Genomic DNA, 19567 nt, shown 5'->3' on the forward strand with positions numbered 1-19567 from the left:
GATTTGTTCAAGAAGGCCTTTATCACTCTCAGCCTTCTAGCAAGAGGGTGACTTACCCTCTCCTTGACCAGGATCTCTTCCAGAGGCTAGAGGTTCTGGTACCTTTGTCATCTTAGGTGAAAGTGATAACTTGGGGTTCTCTGACCCTTTCGTTTATAGTCCATTGAATCTCTGAAGTGGATTCTCCTGAACGATACCCCTCCAAGTAAAGTTTATTCAAGCTGTGAGGAAGGCAACATGGAGTCTGGTAGTGAAGGAAGCTCCATGCTCTTTCTTCCCCCACCTGTGTTTGCTGAAATGCAAATTGTTCTGTTTCCTGCCATGTCCTCCCCTGGCTGTCTTGATGGTCCTGTTTACTACTTACATGTAAACTGGGGTAAACACAAATTCCTTTGTTTAAGGACAGACCTGTTTAACAACTTTTTCCTAGGCAGAGTGGTCTGGTTTTGAACATTTCCTAATAACATCATACAGAAGGAATTAATAACTTTATTGACCAGCTAGTTATTTGTTTTCAAATGATATGTCACAAGGCATATTATTATAATAGTGTGTAGGATGTGTTTTCATATGATACCTCACAAGGCATATTATTACAATATTGTGTAGGCTGTGAAAACACAGGTGCTTTGGGTCACAATATTCATATACGTTAATGAGGAAATAGACTTCTGAATCTTTCCTGCATTGGAGTGAACATTACCACTAACCAAGACACTGGGGCATCTCTAATTGTGAATATACTTTTAGAATGGACTGCTGTTTTTCATAGTTTTGTTATCTGTTGAATAAGGATATAGAGCTGTGCATAAAATACTGTTTAAAATGTATTTTCAGGTTTATTGAACTCCAGATATGGTAGAGGATGGACAGAGCATCGCAAGTTGGCTGTAAGCAGCTTTCGTTGTTTTGGATATGGTCAAAAGTCCTTTGAACACAAAATTTCAGAAGAATCCATGTTTTTTCTTGATGCCATTGATACATACAAAGGCAGACCCTTTGATCTTAAACACTTGATAACAAATGCAGTCTCAAACATTACTAATTTGATTATCTTTGGAGAACGTTTTACATATGAAGACACTGAATTTCAGCATATGATAGAGATTTTTAGTGAAAACATTGAATTAGTTGCTAGTGCTTCAGTGTTCTTGTATAATTCTTTTCCCTGGATTGGCATATTACCCTTTGGAAAACATCAACAACTGTTTAAGAATGCAGCTGAAGTCTATAACTTTTTGCTTGAACTTATTGAGCGTGTTTCTAAAAACAGGAAGCCTCAGTCACCTCGACATTTCATTGATGCATATCTAGATGAAATGGATCGAAGTGAAAATGATCCAGAGGCTACATATTCAACCAAAAATTTAATTTTCTCTGTTGGAGAACTCATCATAGCTGGAACAGAAACCACAACTAATGTTTTAAGATGGGCAGTATTGTTTATGGCTCTTTATCCGAACATTCAAGGTAAGAATTTTTCTCATTTTTGAGGAACTGATATTGTACCCTTTATGGTGAGAATTTAGAGTGCATTTTCAACATGGTGTGTTGGAGTTGCCAATACTAATCCTTAGTAAAAATAAAAATGTGTGCGCATTACGCCATTATGTCCCTTTCTTAATGTATTGCAGACAGACGTGCCAATGCTTTTTTATCTGCAGCTAAAACGGGTATCAAGTTACCATTAGGATAACATTTTAAGGGGTTTTTTTTGTAAGCACTTCAGTGAACTTTTTTTTAAATAAGGAGAGATTTACTTTTATTATGTGTAGGTTGAACAATATGACGACTCAGAATACTGGCTGGCAGAAGAACACAATCAACAAAAAAGTGTAAATCAGATTTTGGGTAACTGAACCATTTTTTAATCCTTAAGTGCATCAATCCATGTCAGGTTTATGTTCTATACACTTATATATATTTACGTTGATCATTAGGGGGAAAAAAGACAATATGAGCATTTTAAAACATAACCAGTGTTAGCTTAGTTCTGAAGTACAATGCTAACATGTATTTTTGAAAATGGTCACATTGAAGTTTTAGTGTGGAAGCTTGGACATTAAATGTCATTAGTTAACTTCCTTTATGAGTTCACACACCTTCTGAAAAAAGATTTTTTTCATATCACAACCTTGTAAGTGCTTAGGTTGAACTAAGACTTTTTAATACTTAGGGGAAGAGGCCAGTTAACTGTCTCAAATATTAATGTGTGAAAAGTTGCTATTTTATATATGATGGGCAAAATTTTCTGCTCATGTAAATGGATGCTGCTGCCTTGACCCCAATGAAACTGTGCTTATTAACACCAGCAGAGACTTCTGCTCAGTGTTTAATTTTCATACATTAGTTTAACTGGTTTAACCATGCTCTCCTGTACATCTTGGTGATTCCACAGAAATTGTGATTGTTATTGCATGGGGGCCATCACTTAAAATATCTTATACATTTTGGAGGGCCTCTATTTCATCAAAAGGGTTTCCTGAACTCCAAATTTATATGGCTAGGGGATAGCAATATATGTTTGTATGTATGTACATGGCATGAGATAAAAGGGAAAAAATTGAAGGCTAATAATTACCTTCATAACTAGTTATATTTACTCTTTTAATTTCCTCATAATACAGGATCATTCTCACCTTACAAGCAGCATAAAACACTGCCAACTCCACATACAGGAAGTCACCAGACAAACCCTGAAAAGTCACTAGATGTAGCTGTTTAAGCACTCAAAAGGAGTAAAAAAAGTCACATAAAATTTCCAGAGAATTATACGTATATATATATATATATATATATATATATATATATATATATATATATATATATATATATGTATACACACAACCCCCTCCCAAATACAGTCTCAAAATCATTCACAAGCAGCTCAAGAGGGTTTAATATAATCCATCCCATGCTCTTACTACATTCTGTTGCATACCAGAAGCAACTACAACAGTACACTGTTATCATAAAGAGAGTGCCTTCTGCTCACTGGGAAGGAAACTGCAGCCCTCTGTTCATTAGGAAGGGCACTCTGTACACTGCAGCCCAAGTTGACTGAGGTTGGTTAATTTCAGCTGAGCCTTCCTTTCTTGCCAGCCTGGATTTGAGCCAACAGGTTAGTGAAAGGGAGAGCTCAGAACCAGGGGGAAGAGGTCATTCACTTGACCTGAGCTCGGCACTGCAGGGAGCCAAGAAAGTAACAAAAAAACAAAAATCCGTTAGCTGGACCCCTTCCCCCTATTTCCAGGGTTTCATTTCTGAAAACAGCTGGGCAGCTAACCCCAGATCAAGCCAGGGGAAGGAGTAAAGGGGAACTGAAATCAAGCTAGTTCCACCTTTGATCCTGTAGTAAGGGCTTCATTCCTGGGGGCATGGTGCCCCTGTCTCACACCACCCCATCTTCCATCCGTGCAGCTCTCCTCACTGGCTAACCTGCCTCCCCCACCCTACCCACTTCATTAGGCATCTTTCCCTGCATCACAGGGTGTGATACCTACTGTGGAGTGGCAAGAAAGAACACATCTGGGTTAAAAACAAACCCTGGCTAATGTGCTACTCTCTCCAAAGTGCTGCTCTCTCTTAGCAAAGTATTTAATTAGCCTCCACAAACTTATTTTTCTCATCTGCAGATTATAGTGATCTCAGCCCAAGAAGCCCTGGAATGTGATTCCTTCTGAGGACATACTCAATTGAGACATAATGACATTGACTTGGTGTGCAACAGAATGTAGTAAAAAGATCATGAAATGGGTTTTATTTACACCGTTGAGCTGCTTGTGAATGATTTTGTGACTAGATATTGGTGACTTCTTTCTCTGAATGTCACTGTAATTGGCAGTGAAAGTCGCTAGATTTGTCACTGGTCACTTTGACACTTATTTTCTTGCAAGGGAAAGCAAAAAGTCACTAAATCGAGTGACAAAGTCGCTAAGTTGGCAACTTACGGGCCTTACAAAAAGAAACATTCTTATTCCCTTCTGCATTAGGTCTTCCCCAATCATCATCTTCCAACAGGGGACAGAAACTAGGCACTTCTTGGAGTTCTGTCTCTCAGCCAGATCATTCAAGAGGCACTGTACTGTTAAAACACAAAGTAATCCCTCTCCCCTAAAATTCTCGTGTGATCTCAACTTCTGTTAGCTCTTGGGAGAAAAATAAGCTCAGGATTCAAGTTCAGATTCTTTACATAGCAGTAAATAATATTAATATCCTGCATTTATGCAGACATTTTCCACATGAGGATCTCAACTTGTATCAAAAATACCAGTTAACTACAAAATGCACTAAGGTTCTGGTCTGATCTATCTCATGCATTTTCTTTGGGATGGGAGAGGTTAGTTTCATTTTAAGAACTTGGTAATAGTTCTTCATTGTCTAGATATACTGTGTTGACGCCAGTCAAGCTATATCACTGCTATTTTATGTGATTTAGGGGCTGTCTAATGGCATTAGCAAACACACTGATAAAGTACATCAGAAAAAAAGAGTAAAGGAGCTGTTGCCCTGTTGAGCAAACTATTGTGTGATTTTTCAATGTGCAGTTGATTTAAAGGATCCAGTTATATTTTTTCATTTTTAAAAGAAAGCTTGAAAGAGAAGTAATTAAATTTATATCCCAAAAAGTCAAAAAATTCCAGAATCCAGCTTGAGTTGTTCCTCTTACTTTTACCATATTGTGCCTAACTATTTCAAGATTCTTAAAATAGTGGGTGATTTTACACAACATATGTGGCGTACTATCTTGGGATAATTAGATTAAAGTTTAAGTAGCTCTTAATTCTGAATTTTCTATACATGATCTGCTCTTGTGTTTGATTTTTTCTTTTTGCATTTAATATACTTCATCTTAGCTATCTAGAATGTGATGTTAGTTATCCCAATTCTGATGAGCTCCTTGAGACGGGAAACTTATTGAGTAAAGAAAAACATAAGAATCAAGATTATGGCCCTAGTTTGTTGCGAAATTACTATTTCTTTGGGGCTTGAAAAAACTGTCAGCAGTGGAATGAGAGTACCAGAGGAAATTAAAAATTGAAAATATCTACCATACCGGCCTGTTAGGTGCTGCACTCAGTACTAAGACATTTCTAGTCTTAACACAAAATATTTATGTATTTATTCCTTACAGTTAAATTTTAAAGTATTGCACAATAAACTAAAGGTTTTTTTCTCTAACAGGGCAAGTTCATAAAGAAATTGATTTGGTTGTGGGTCCAAACAAAACACCTTCTTTAGAAGAAAAATGCAAAATGCCTTACACTGAAGCAGTTCTACATGAAATTTTAAGGTTCTGTAATATAGCTCCATTAGGTATTTTCCATGCAACTTCTAAGGATACAGTTGTGCGTGGTTATTCTATCCCTGAAGGCACTACAATAATTACAAACCTCTATTCTGTACACTTTGATGAAAAGTACTGGAGTAACCCAGAAGTGTTTTATCCTGAACGGTTTTTGGACAGCAGTGGGCAGTTCATCAAGAAAGATGCATTTGTTCCTTTTTCACTAGGTAAGAGCTCATGCCTATTCATACATTTATATACAGTAGTGTTAACTGATCCACAATAGACAGCATGATGTAAAAAAACTACACTTACGATAAAACAACTGTTTGTAAAGTTATATTTAATACAGTGCATCAGAGGCTTAGTAATGTCCATAGGTGCTGGAATTAAGGGTGCTGTTGCACCCCCTGGCTTGAAGTGGTTTCCATTATATACACAGTTTACAGTTTGGTTCAATGGCTCTCAGCACCTCCACTATATAAATTGTTCCAGCAACACTGGCAATGTCATGTAATGCTGTCGCCTATATAAATTAAAGGACATTTTGATACAAAAACTGATCATGTCATCTTAATGTTTTATAAGTATGTTTTATCTGAGGATTTTACACAGCCTCTGTCATTGTGGTTTCTAACTGAGTTTTGTTTGTTTGGCAGTTGATGCAGCTAGGCTAAGCAATCATTTGCTGCTTAGATTTTTGTGTCTGCTCAATTTTCATAATCCAGTTTCCATCTCTGAACACTTGATATTGCAAAATCTGAATACCTTATTTTAAATTTGGGTTTAGGATGTCAGCTAATGTTGTTTTTCCGATTGATCACTTTTTGGGAAAATAAATACAACTGATCTGGAGCAGAAACCTAGAGTATTTAGAACTCCTTAATTGATGCTGCAGATGCATTTACCGAATAGAGTGTTCTAATTATTCAAATGATCATATAACATGGGTTTTTTAAATTAAATCAATTGAGCAAATACCAAAACCCTCAAACCCTTCAGACTAAGGCTTTCATCTTAAAGAATCTGGAGAGTGTTTTCAAGCTTTAGAACAAAATAAATTAAATGTCTTACTTGTAATTTAACCTCTTCCTATTTATCTGCTCTAGTATCTTATAACATTGCTTCTTGCCTCCTGTACTTCATCAACTCTGCTAGCCTTGACTGTCTATTTAGCTGCTTCTCCCACAAGCACCTTTATGCTTCCAGGCTGCCTATTATGCATGGAATAAGAATTCGTGGATAAAGCCACTACACTATCCTATTTTAGATCCCTCCAAAAGTCCCACTTTTACTGCGATATTTGTGGCTAATTACCAACTGATGATTGGCAATAGACTTAAACAAGTGCAGAAATTTAGTGAGTGACAAACATTGATGATAGTAGGCACAATTTTGTTGTCTTCTGCAAAAATCCCATTGATCTCATTAGCAGTTTTGCTTAAATTAAGACTGCAGGATTCGATCCAGTAGTACTTGTGTTGTCAAAACTACAAATGTTTTTAAAATATGATCCTTAATATAATTTGCACATATCCTTTCCTATGAATCAAACCCAGTATTGTGTCCAAACAGCTCCCCTTAGACTGGAAGCAGAAATAACCATTCTTTTTTGAAATGTAAATGCAAACATAATTACTGTAATTTTAAAAATATATATATATTTTCTATTCAGGAAGAAGACATTGTCTTGGAGAACAACTGGCCAGGATGGAAATGTTTTTGTTTTTTACTTCATTACTTCAGCGATTTCACCTGCATTTTCCACATGCTTTGATTCCCAATCTGAAGCCAAAATTAGGCATGACATTACAACCACAGCCATATCTCATCTGTGCTGAAAGACGTTAAAGCATATGGGCCAAACTCTCAGCTGGTGTAAATTGGAATAGCTCCACTGAATAAATGGAGCTGCACCAACTTACAGCAGCTGAGTATCTGGCCCCATCTTTTATTTATAACTATCTTGTTCATAGTCTTGTCAAAAGAACAAAAAATCTAAAAACTCTCTGTTAAAGGACTTACACACAAATTTTGTCTTATTCATAGGCTTTTAGGTATTTAATGTATTTGTATGTAATTTTCACAAAAAAGGCATTAATACTCTTCATGTGTTTAAAGATTCTGTTCTCAGTTCAAAAATCTAGATCAGGTTCCATTTCTCGTTTTAACTTTTCAAGATTTCATTGAATTACCCTTGTGACAGAGTCAGGCCAGATGGCTACAGGAGAGTGATAGAAGGTACATATATTAGCCCCAGATTAAGCAGATCCCTTTACTCTGAATAAGATAATGGGCTGTTCCAGAACAATCAGGAAGTTTCTGGAACCAATTAAGGCAGGCTAATTAGGACACCTCGAGCCAATTAAGAAGCTACCAGAATCAATTAGGACAGGCAGGCTAATCAGGGCACCTGGTTTTAAAAAGGACCTCACTTCAGTTAGTGAGGCGTGTGCGAGGAGCTGGGAGCAAGAGGCGCAAGAAGCTAAGAGTGAGTAGGCGTACTGCTGGAGGACTGCGAAGAACAAGCGTTAACCAGACATCAGGACGAAGGTCCTATGGTGAGAATAAAGAAGGTGTTGGGAGGAGGCCATGGGGAAGTAGCCCAGGGAGTTGTAGCTGTCACACAGCTGTTACAAGAGACACTGTACACAGTTGCAATCCACAGGGCCTTGGGCTGGAACCCGGAGTAGAGGGCTGGCCCGGGTTCCCCCCTATTCCCTTCAACTCCCTATTTGAGACAAGAGCAGGTGACCTGGACTGTGGGGAAGGTCCTTGGCCTATCCCCTGACCCACTAGGTTGACCAGCAGAGACTGTGGGGATTGTTTTCCTTCCCTTTCCCCATGCTGGCCATGATGAGGTTAGCCGAGTGAACGGCAGGTTTGAGCCACTAGCAAAAGTGGCCAAACTGAGGGCTGCCGTGAATCTCTGAGGCGAGCAAATCCGCCAATAAGCGCAGGACCCACCAAGGCAGAGGAGGAACTTTGTCACACCCTATTTAAAGATTATTACAAAATTCAGCTACTGACACACACAATATTTTCTATTATTCATGATATTTAAATAACGTTGAGAAAAATAGTTTTTAAAGTTTTTAACATAAGCGGACAACTGTTTTTAGTTTGGGAGAATGTTCTGATAAATTTGGAGAGCTTGGATGAAACCTGTTGCAGTCAGAGTCCTCTCATGAAATCTCAAATAATAAAAAACTGCCCCAAACAAACTTATTTTTAGAGTACTTCATTAAAAATATATTAACCCCATTTTTCATTAAAAACCCTTTCTGAAATATGTTGTAATAAATCCTATCTATATATTCTTCCTTGACAAATCCCATCCTGCCCACTTGTATCCACTCACAATGCTGCTGCAAAGATAATTTTTCTGGCATGACACGTCAAGTATATCACCCCTCTTTTTACATCATTCTGGTTATTCCACGTTCGCCACTGAATCAAATAACAACTACATGTCTTCACTTTTAAGGCACTTTGCGGATGATACTAAACTGGGAGGAGTGGTAGATACGCTGGAGGGGAGGGATAGGATACAGAAGGACCTAGACAAATTGGAGGATTGGGCCAAAAGAAATCTGATGAGGTTCAATAAGGATAAGTGCAGGGTCCTGCACTTAGGATGGAAGAATCCAATGCACCGCTACAGACTAGGGACCGAATGGCTAGGCAGCAGTTCTGCGGAAAAGGACCTAGGGGTGACAGTAGACGAGAAGCTGGATATGAGTCAGCAGTGTGCCCTTGTTGCCAAGAAGGCCAGTGGCATTTTGGGATGTATAAGTAGGGGCATAGCGAGCAGATCGAGGGACGTGATCGTTCCCCTCTATTCGACACTGGTGAGGCCTCATCTGGAGTACTGTGTCCAGTTTTGGGCCCCACACTACAAGAAGGATGTGGATAAATTGGAAAGAGTCCAGCGAAGGGCAACAAAAATGATTAGGGGTCTAGAGCACATGACTTATGAGGAGAGGCTGAGGGAGCTGGGATTGTTTAGTCTGCAGAAGAGAAGAACGAGGGGGGATTTGATAGCTGCTTTCAACTACCTGAAAGGGGGTTCCAAAGAGGATGGCTCTAGACTGTTCTCAATGGTAGCAGATGACAGAACGAGGAGTAATGGTCTCAAGTTGCAATGGGGGAGGTTTAGATTGGATATTAGGAAAAACTTTTTCACTAAGAGGGTGGTGAAACACTGGAATGCGTTACCTAGGGAGGTGGTAGAATCTCCTTCCTTACAGGTTTTTAAGGTCAGGCTTGACAAAGCCCTGGCTGGGATGATTTAACTGGGACTTGGTCCTGCTTTGAGCAGGGGGTTGGACTAGATGACCTTCTGGGGTCCCTTCCAACCCTGATATTCTATGATTCTATGACTTCATAGCCTATACCCACCCTATCCAGCATGCCTTATATGCTGTCAGAATGTTGAATCATACCTCTGCTCTGAGAGTTATGGCAGCCCTCATTGCCCATTTGTTACATTTTCAAACAAACACCTTCTTGTGGCTCCCCATGCCATCCTATCTACTGTTAAAAATTTGTGACTTATTTCTAGTTTAACCTGGCATACCTTTAACTTCCAGCTATTGGATTTGTTATACATTTTTCTGCTAGACTGAAGAGCCCTCTATTATCAATTTCTGCTCCTCATGTAAATAAGTACTTATATACTATGATCAAGTTGCCCCTAAATTGTCAGTTTGGTAAGATGGAGCTCCTTGAGTCTTTCACTGGAAAGTGGGGTGGTTTTATTTCCATTATTTTAATTCTTGTGGCTCTTCTCTGAACCCCTTCCAGTTTTTCAACATCTTTCTTGAATTGTGAACATCAGAACTGGATGCAATATTCCAGTAGTGATAGATCAGTGCCGAATACAGAGTTAATATAAACTCTCTACTCCTACTCCATATTCTTCTGTTTATACATCCAAGAATTACATTAGCCCAGTAGTTCTTAGACTTTTTGCCAGCACAACCCCATTTTAATAAATTATTTTCTTCCGGGGCCCCAGACAGCATAGCGGATGCCATTTTGATCAGCATTAATTATATTACCCTCCTTTAATTCTCAATTGAGTCCAGTATCAGCTGTTCCAAATTTTTTGCCAGGATCATTGTCATTCTGTAAAGTCTTGTAATTATCTGGGTCATCGAATTTACTATTTTAAAATACTGTCACAACATTATCTTTCTTCCAATCCTCTAGAAGTTCACCAGTGTTCCAAGAGTTACTAAAAATCAGGTACTGGACATTACTGATCCAGATTGCTCCTGGGCCAGCACTTTTAAAACCCTTGGATGTATTTTACTCAGACCTGCAGATATCAAAATGTGTAACTTCAATAGTTGCTGTTTAACATCCTCCTGAGTTAGTGTTAGAATGGAAAGTATTTATGTCATCATCATGTGGCTTTTTCCCAGATACAGAACAGAAATATTTGACAGCTTCTGCATTTATTATTGACAACTCTATCATTTTCATCTTGTAATGGACCAACTCTAGGATTCTTTGTAATCTTAATATACGTAAACTCGTGATTGTCCTTAACCCTGCTGGCCATAGATTTCTTCCTGTGTCCCTTTGTTTCCCTTATTAGTTTTCTGCAATTCCTAGCTTCTAAATTATATTCATTCCTGTCAGCTTCCCCATTTTTCTATTAAAAAAATGTAACTGCCCTCACTTCTCCTTCAAGACAGGATAGCCTTTTCTTCTCATCACGGAATGTAACAATGAAAAAAAAAATCCCTCTATGTAAAATTGTTCCCTATGGTGAATTTGCTAATGTTTGTCCAGACTAGTTTTAAGTGTCCCATAGGAGACTATTATGGAGCCTTAGATGTCACTATAGGGAATCTTTCTTAGATTAATCCTAAATTTTACCTTCCTTAATTTCAGCACATTAATCTTAGCTAAACTCCCCTTAGCTATGCCTCCCGCGTACCACAACAAACAATTCCTATTCCCCTTTGATGTTGTCTCCCTTCAAATATTTGTAAATTTATATGCTCCCCATCCTTGTGCTAAATTTACGTATCGTTAGCTTTTTAAATCTGTCCTCAAAATCCAGTACCCAGATCACTTGTTGCTCTTTTCTGGACTCTCTCCAATGTATTAATATCTTTCTGGTAATGAGGTGTCCAGAACTGAAGGCAGAGTTTCCAGATACAGTTGCATTAGAACCAGAGAGAAGGGAACTATTACCTTTTTCACTCATAATGTGCTGCCCCTGCATATGCAGTTAAAAATAGCCCTGGGAAAACTAAATTGCAAATTCTTGTGTAACTGGTTGTCTATTATGATTCCTAGTACACTTTTAGTATGACATCTTTTCAGGTTTCTCTTTCCTATTGAGTATCTCTTAAAAATTATTTCCCCCAGATTATGGATTAGTTTAAACTCTGTGTATACCTTGTATCATTTCTCTGTTCTGAGTAGCATTTGTAAATGAGGGCCAGATCCTGTTACTCCTCTTCATGTAAGTAGTTCCATTAATGCAGGCTTTTCTCTGAATTCCATCTACTATTTTTTCTTTCTTTGTTTCTACTATTGAGATGCCCAGAATTGAAATCAGTATCGTAGGTGTAGTCTTATCAGGAGCCACATTCACTTAATGCTACTTCATGTTCAGCCCAATATTCCATTAGTTTGGCCCTGCCATATCCACAGATGCCAGTTGACAAAAGCAGGCAGATAGCACGCTACTTTGTGAACACAGCTAGTCTACATGAAAATGTGCTCGTACTACAGTTACCTCACCCTCCTTCTCCCCTTCCCTACCTCTTTGTTTGTTCAGCCACTCCTCATATCTTGTCATTAACCTAAATTTCATTTTTTTTAGGGCTGGGACTATCTTTCCTGTGTTGTTACAGTGCCTAACACAGGGGTCGGCAACCTTTCAGAAGTGGGTTTATTCACTCTAATTTAAGGTTTCGCATGCCAGTAATACATTTTAACATTTTTAGAAGGTCTCTTTCTATAAGTCTATAATATGTAACTAAACTATTGTTGTATGTAAAGTAAATAAGGTTTTTAAAATGTTTAAGAAGCTTCATTTAAAATTACATTAAAATGCAGATCTTATCAGTTTAGTGTGATCCTTGCCCTTGGTTTTCGTTGCTGAGTTTTCCAATGTCTGGCACGTATTTGGATACTTTAAGCTGCACACAGGCTTCTGAGTGATCAGTTGTTAACCGGCTCCGAGAGGGACAGAGGACAGATTTTATGTGTGAAAATACCTGTTCACACAGGTATGTGGATCCAAATGCTGAAAGCATTGCAAATGCAATTTTCTTCAAACAGTTAAACTTCACTGGCAGGAACGTCCAGCAGGTTAGAATAGAGGCCCCATGATCTCTCTCGGTAGCTGCAAGTGCACTCCGCAGATCTCCAAACTTTGAAGCCCACAATTCTGAGCTTTTTAACTGAATGAGCTGCATTTCGAAATCTGCAACACCCATCCACTGAAATACAGACAAAGCCAAGTTGCTGTCATTGAACTTTTCAGGTTTAATTAGAAAAGAAAGCATTGGGTCAAATTGCTGGAAATCTTGAAATCTGTCAGAAAATTCTGATTCCAGTTCTTGCATGTATATTCTAATCTCAACATCAAACGCAGTGCGCTGTTCCACGTGGCGTGATAGTGATGTAAGCAACAAATCAGGACTTAAAAATATCCCAGTACAGTGGCGCTGGAACAATTTTTAAGGTGGGGGTGCTGAGTTGTGCCCCCTCTTGTCCCTGTCTGCACCCCTCACTGCCCCAGGCTGGGGCCAGTGGGCCACAGCTAGGGGCGGCTGCAGGCTGGTGGCCAGGACCCCAGGCAGGGGGCCGGCGGGCGGAACCCTGGCTGGCAGGGGGCCGGTGGCCGGTACCCCAGACCAGCAGTGGAGCCCCCGGGACCAGTGGCCAGGACCGGGCAGTGTGAGTGCCACTGAAAAGCAGCACGCGTGCCATAGTTTGCCTACCCCTGACCTAACATAATGGGTCACATGTCCCTGATTGGGGCCTCTAAATACTACTGTAATATAAATTGCAGTCCATTATCACCACTAGGTCTGTCTCCCCACATTATCTGTTCTCATATGCAATTATAAATTTTATATAGTATATATAAAGGTCTCTATATCCACAGTGTCTGTGTGTTTGGATGAATGTTTTGTGTTTAACCGTATTATAACTTTTTACATTAGCATTATCATCACATGAAAAACTGTTGGGTTGGAAGACTGAAAAACTACACAATTATTAAAATATAAATAAGAATGTGTAATTAAATACATGCATAGTTAAATTCTTATTTTAGTTCTAATTTATAGATGAATGCTGGGGCCAGATTTTCTGTGGGTATTACTCTAAATTGTGTGTGCCAAAACAGAAGCTGATGCTGCACATTTCAAGTGTTCTTGAAATTTTCGTTTTTCCTCAGTTCTGTGCTTAACAGTCTGTTTTTGTGGGTTATCCATCTCCTTTAAACTAGGGGGCACAACCCAATTTGTCATTCCTATATTTGGGATGGACCATTCCACTTAAACCACCAGATGGTTGTATTCCCAAAGCTATAACAGTATCATGAAAAATTACTAAATATTAAACCTACTAACTAAAATTTGGCAATTTTCTTTAAATGTTAACCTTACAGTAGAAGGGAGAAATAGCTTTTGAGAAACCAAATCAGTATTCTGTCTGGAATATGGAATTAGAAAATACAGAAATCAGGAGAACAGAAATTAGACCCAAAAATGTGTTTGCTCTCTGTTTCTGCATATATTAGTCCTTACTCTGTGATACAAACTCCAGAAATATCACAAAGGTGGGAGCCATTTTGACTCAAAAATATTTTAGAAGAAATCTGCATTACTAAGAGACTACAGATTACAATGCTGTTCTCCTGAATGCTTCATTCATGGATGAGGAGATCTGTCTTTTCATGAGACCTAGAATTTCTTACATTGTATCCACAAACTTAATCTAGTATGCCGTAATATCTCAGGGAGGAAGACTGGTTTTCAAGCGTACATGTCTTGGTCTCTATGCTGCTATTAAAGATAACAAGCTTGCTTTCTGTACCTTTGAAAGATGAAAGGTGGACCATGAGTTTTTTTTTTTCTAAAGTTTTCTGTTTTCTTGAAGTAATTTCTTGGTAAACTGTTGAGATCCTAAACTTCTGCCACTCCCTCTCCTTGGCATACCTGGAGCTTGGACAGAAGCTTATGCTTTGTGATCTGTGAACATGAGTATATTATTTGATTACGATTGTGCCTTTTTCTGTGCCAACTTATCATTGTGGAAAGATACATTATTGTGCTTAATCTCCTCTGGTAGATGTATTTGTACCAAGGAATACCACTACAGTGTATGGTCCCTTTTCTTCCATTCTGTAAGAAGGATTATCACTGCATCTCTGAAAGCAAGGAGGTAAAGAAGTGAAGTTATATCTCCCAGGGAGTATATAAACCCAAGCTTAACCTTACCCAGGAAGTCTTCATTGGACGCATGGGAATCCTGCAGTCCCTTGTTAGCAATGTTCCTTCTTTCATTCCAGTTCTCTGGCCCAAGAAGAAAGAAGCCAAGAAAGAGTACAGTGACAACTAGAAAAATGAGTTATAGAAGAACACCACCTGAAAATAAAGAAAAACACTTTGTTTCAAGTGCAGGCTCTCAGAGGAAGAGATTTTAATACAATCTTTCAGATTGCTGGGCTCTCCCTCTTCCATCTCAATCATGACAGGTCCTCTTTCTGATGGTTGGCAGCTTACCAGCCCCAGTTCATCACCACCACCAACGTGGGTGACAAATGACAGGTCCTTTCTTGTTGTGGGCAATAACTTCTCAACTGAACCCTAAAGGGCAGGTCCTTTCTGGTGGCAAGCCATCCGCGTTGCCTTGATATAACAGCTTTCTTTTGTCTACTACACGTACTGTCCTCTTCTACTTCTTCACCTTGGCTCATTCACTGTTACCTCCATCTCTTCCTCAAAAAGGGAGCACTTGGGGAATGCCGTGTGACAGGGTCAGGCCAGATGGCTACAGGAGAGCGATAAAAGGCAGATATATTAGCCCCAGGTTAAGTAGGTCCCTTTTCCCTGGGTAAGGTAACAGGGAAGTTTCCAGAACAATCAGGAACCTTCTGGGAACAATTAAGGCAGACAGGCTGATTAGAACACCTGCAGCCAATCAAGAAGCTGCTAGAATCAATTAAGACAGGCAGGCTAATCAGGGCACCTGGTTTTAAAAAGGAGCTCACTTTAGTTTGTGGTGCGCGTGTGAGGAGCAAGAGGCGCAAGAAGCTGAGAGTGAGAAGGTATACTACTGGAAGACTGAGAAGTACAAGCATTATCAGACCTCAGGAGGAAGGTCCTGTGGTGAGAATAAAGAAGGTGTTGGGAGGCGGCCATGGGGAAGTAGCCCAGGGAGTTGTAGCTGTCACGCAGCTGTTACAGGAGCCACCGTAGACAGCTGCAATCCACAGGGCCCTGGGCTGGAATCCGGAGTAGAGGGTGGGCCCCAGTTCCCCTCCATCCCCCCCAACTCCCTACTTGATACTGGAGGAGTTGACCTGGACTGTGGGTTCCACCAGAGGGGAAGGTCTCTGGCCTGTTCCCCGATCCACTCGGTGGATCAGCAGAGACTACGAGGATTGTTCTTCTTCCTTTTCCCTATGCTGGCCAATGATGAGGCTAACTGAGTTAACAGCAGATTTGAGCCATGAAAGTGGCCAAACTGAGGGCTTCTGTGAACCTCTGAGGCAAGCAAATCTGCCAGTAAGCGCAGGACCCACCAAGGCAGAGGAGGAACTTTGTCACAAGCCCTTAATCCTGACTTCCCTTTCCCCCTCCCACTACTGTTTATCTAGGGCTGCAAGTGCAATGTGGGGTTTCTCTTCGTGTTTTTTCTTTTCCTTCACTGTGATTTTTCCTGGCAGTATAAACTCTTCCTCTACTTGGTACAGAGAATCTGAGCACTCCGGGTAGCCTCCTAGCTTTGGTGCACACAACCAGCCCTTATCCCCTCCAGCTTTGAAATGCAAGGTTGTGCATTAAGATGGCTGATCTAGCAGCCCTACTCATTTCCTGTCCCCTTTAAAGTTGTGAACTTCTTCTGGCTACTATCTCAATGTTCCCTCCCCAGAGTCCTTTTTTCTTCCAAGGCTGTGTCTAGCTTGCAGCTGGGAGGTGATATACTTAGCAGCGTAGACAGACTCATGCCTGCTCCAGCAGAGCTAGCATGCTAAAAATAGCAGTGTGGACATTGCAGTAAGGACAGCTGCTCAGGCTAGCTACCCTAGTTCAAGCCCCACTGATTAGCTGGGTCCAAGCTCAGGTAGCTAGCTCGAGCTGCTGCCTGGGCCACAACATCCACTTGTAGGGGCCAGCTGCCATTCCTCCTTTTGTGCACGGTTCTGATAATTGGGTACAAATTTACCCTAATTGTAAGCTCAACTGTAAAAACCTAGTGAAAGTTCATAGGATGTCGCAATAACGTATAGCAACAAATGTTGACAGGAAAAAGGTGCAAAGGTGAGACAGAGACTTAATTAGTCCAAACAACATTTTTGGCGTCCCAACATGGGGCCTAAATACACACTTAGAAGCTGCCATCTTGGCAAACAAGCAATTGTTTTCAAAGTTAGTTTAAAACAAAAGTTTGTTTTAAAATTCTTAAATGTGTTGAACTTGTTTGAGATAAGTGTGCCAAGTAAATTGTTAATAATTTTGCTTTTTTTTAAAAAGAGGTTTGGCAATTTTTTTAAAAGTGTATTTTTTTTAAAATCTTAAATGCTTTTTGAGGTTTATAGTTTCTTGTGATTGGTAATCATTTTGAGGGTTTACTGAAAAGGTATTTTAAGAAAAAGTAAAAAGGAAGTGATTTAAATAGTTGAAGGTTAAGTTACTAATGCAGACTTTATCAAAGTAACATCTTGGGTAACCCTCTTGTTAACAAAATGCCATTTTAATTCAGGGCTGCTACTACATTAAATATGAATTAAATCTCAAACAACCAGAACTAAGAGCTTTTGCACCACCACATTTTTTGGTGATGGTTTTGTTCTGGCAATTTTTTTCGTTTTGGATTTTGCAGAGTATGTGTGTTTTTTTCCTTCTTGTTCTTTTGGATTTTGCAGCGGGTTTTTTTTTCATTCCAGTTATGTTTTTTAATGTTTGTGTTTGTTTTTGTTCTGGGCATGAGACACCGGTTAGTGCTAGTATTGCAGGTTAGATCCTTGTGATAGACTATGTTGCCACAATGGTCATACTGTCATCACAAATGTTGGTGGCAAAACAGGTGGGCTAAATCTGTCATGAACTACAAATGTCTGAATTTTTACTCCTTTGGGTGTTGCAAATTGCTCATGAATGCAAAAGTGATTCCAAAAAACCATTATTTTGTTGCTTCTTTTTAAATAAGACAACACACTTGGGTAAGAATGCCATCAGGGCTAAAGTTTTTCTCCAAGAGAGCAAGCTTAACCACTAATGTATACAATTTTCATGGTTTGTGTAAATGTGCAGCTTGTACTGTGTAAGAGGCAAAAAACAGCCCCTCCTCTATCTCCCCTCCCCCATTTATCCATTTTGGGCATACAGCTAAAGAAGTGACAAGAACTAGTTTGTTTTTAAACATCTTACAAATGACTGCATTGCATCTTCAAGAGGGGTGGATTTTGTCTGGCTGGCCAAATGAAGGGAACAGCGCTTTACTGCTGGGGAGTCAGGGGAAGAGGTCAGAAACTGCTGCAAAAGGGGAGGAGGGATCAGCGTGGTCACTGACTCATCTCCTGGGAACTGGAAGGGCAGAAGGGTTTAAAAGGGACAGCCTCGAGCAGTGAAGCCCCTTTTACATGGAGCAGGCTAAGTCTACACCCACCTTCCCTCCCCCTTAGCTGGTAAAATACCAGGTTTGGTCAAGACCTATGTGGGCACTGCACTAGCTGCCCCTTTTCAGGTGGGCTGGGAAGGAATTTTTCCCTCACCACCAGACTGGCCTGGTGGAGTGTAGGTTTTCCCTCTGCCTCCCCCACAGCAGGTTCAGGGAGGGCTTTGTTGATGTGTGGCATGAAGGGGTTAGGCTATATGTCACAACTCATTATGTAAGTGTGGGGCGGATGTCCAGGGCAGGTACTCCATGGGGAAGGGATACAGTGACGAGATAATGGCTTGGAAAATGACTTAAACAGGAGGTGTTGGTTAAAGGAATGGATTGGGGATGGTGGGAGTGGTTGGGGCTACTATGAATGGTACGGCAGGGAGCCAACCCCCCTTTCTTACAGCATACTTTAACCCTCCTATGGGGGGGGGATGGTAAGGTCCCATCAATGGGTTGGCTGGGGGACCTGGATGAAAAAAGAGGGACCTGATGGAAGCCCCCAGGTAATTACTGAATGAACATGGGGTTACCTGCAATGTACACTTATCTTCTGGGTCAACCCAGACACCTAATAATAAAGTTGTGGCCTGATTAAAACCATACCAAGTGCCTTATATCTTTTAGTCTAGCTGGACAACATAACAGCAGCAGTTTTGAAGTTTGTTTTAGCTATAGGTGAAGTGAGTTGTAAGTTCTTAAGCTCTGTTAACATCTGAAAGGTTTAACAGTCATTTTTGTAATATCTGATTAAATCCCGATTTTTGGGATAAGAAATTTGCAAATTGTAAAAAATAACCAAGTACCTTTTTCTTTTCCTTTTTCTATATGCTTAAAATGATAGGGTTTTTTTTAATTGTGGTTTTGTGAACAAACGTCTGACCTTGGCAGAATTGATTGATAAAAGAGAGAGCTTATGTTGTGATAACTGGGCCTATAAATTTAATCTAATTGTGAGCTCAGCTGTAAAAAGTGAATGTAAGTTCATAAGATGTCAACAACAACAAACGTTGATGGGAAAAGGTGCAAAAGCAAGACTAAAAGACTGAATTAGTCCAACAAAAAAGGCCTGCTCATATAACTCAAGGACTGTGTTAAGTAAGGACTGTGGTAAACTAGGAAAGTATGGAACCAGAAATCAATGAACCAAAACTGGTGTGTTGGAAACAAGGCCTAATAGATGGGCAGAATGAGGGGATGGGCTGCCCACCACTCCCTTTTGGAGTCCTTAAAGAAAGAGACTCTGGGAGACAAATTGGCTACTGGAGCAAGCTTCGCTATTATGGCTGCCACCCCTACTGTCTCCTGGGACCCTGAGCCTTTGTCATTCTGATCCTGAGGGATGTCCTGAGTAGACTGGGCCAGAGAGAGGGACCCAGGTGACATCGCCACCTCTACTGGGACCAACTG

General features: G+C 40.0%; 1 protein-coding gene across 2 annotated transcripts in view; it reads left to right on the top strand.

Moving 5' to 3' along the window:
• The window catches only part of LOC102946167 (vitamin D 25-hydroxylase), a 38237-nt gene extending 29459 nt beyond the window's left edge, over nucleotides 1–8778 (top strand). The window contains exons 3-5 of one of the 2 annotated variants that reach the window (XM_007057131.4): nucleotides 838–1470; nucleotides 5185–5514; nucleotides 6963–8778. In XM_007057131.4, coding sequence (XP_007057193.2) covers nucleotides 838–1470; nucleotides 5185–5514; nucleotides 6963–7138 — 1139 coding nt within the window. In that variant the 3' untranslated portion in view covers nucleotides 7139–8778. The remainder of the gene's footprint in view (nucleotides 1–837; nucleotides 1471–5184; nucleotides 5515–6962) is intronic. The other variant, XM_027819494.3, reaches the window with a different exon arrangement.
• Nucleotides 8779–19567: the final 10789 nt, after the last annotated feature.

Source organism: Chelonia mydas, chromosome 6 (assembly GCF_015237465.2).
Source record: "Chelonia mydas isolate rCheMyd1 chromosome 6, rCheMyd1.pri.v2, whole genome shotgun sequence".
NCBI lineage: Eukaryota > Metazoa > Chordata > Testudines > Cheloniidae > Chelonia > Chelonia mydas.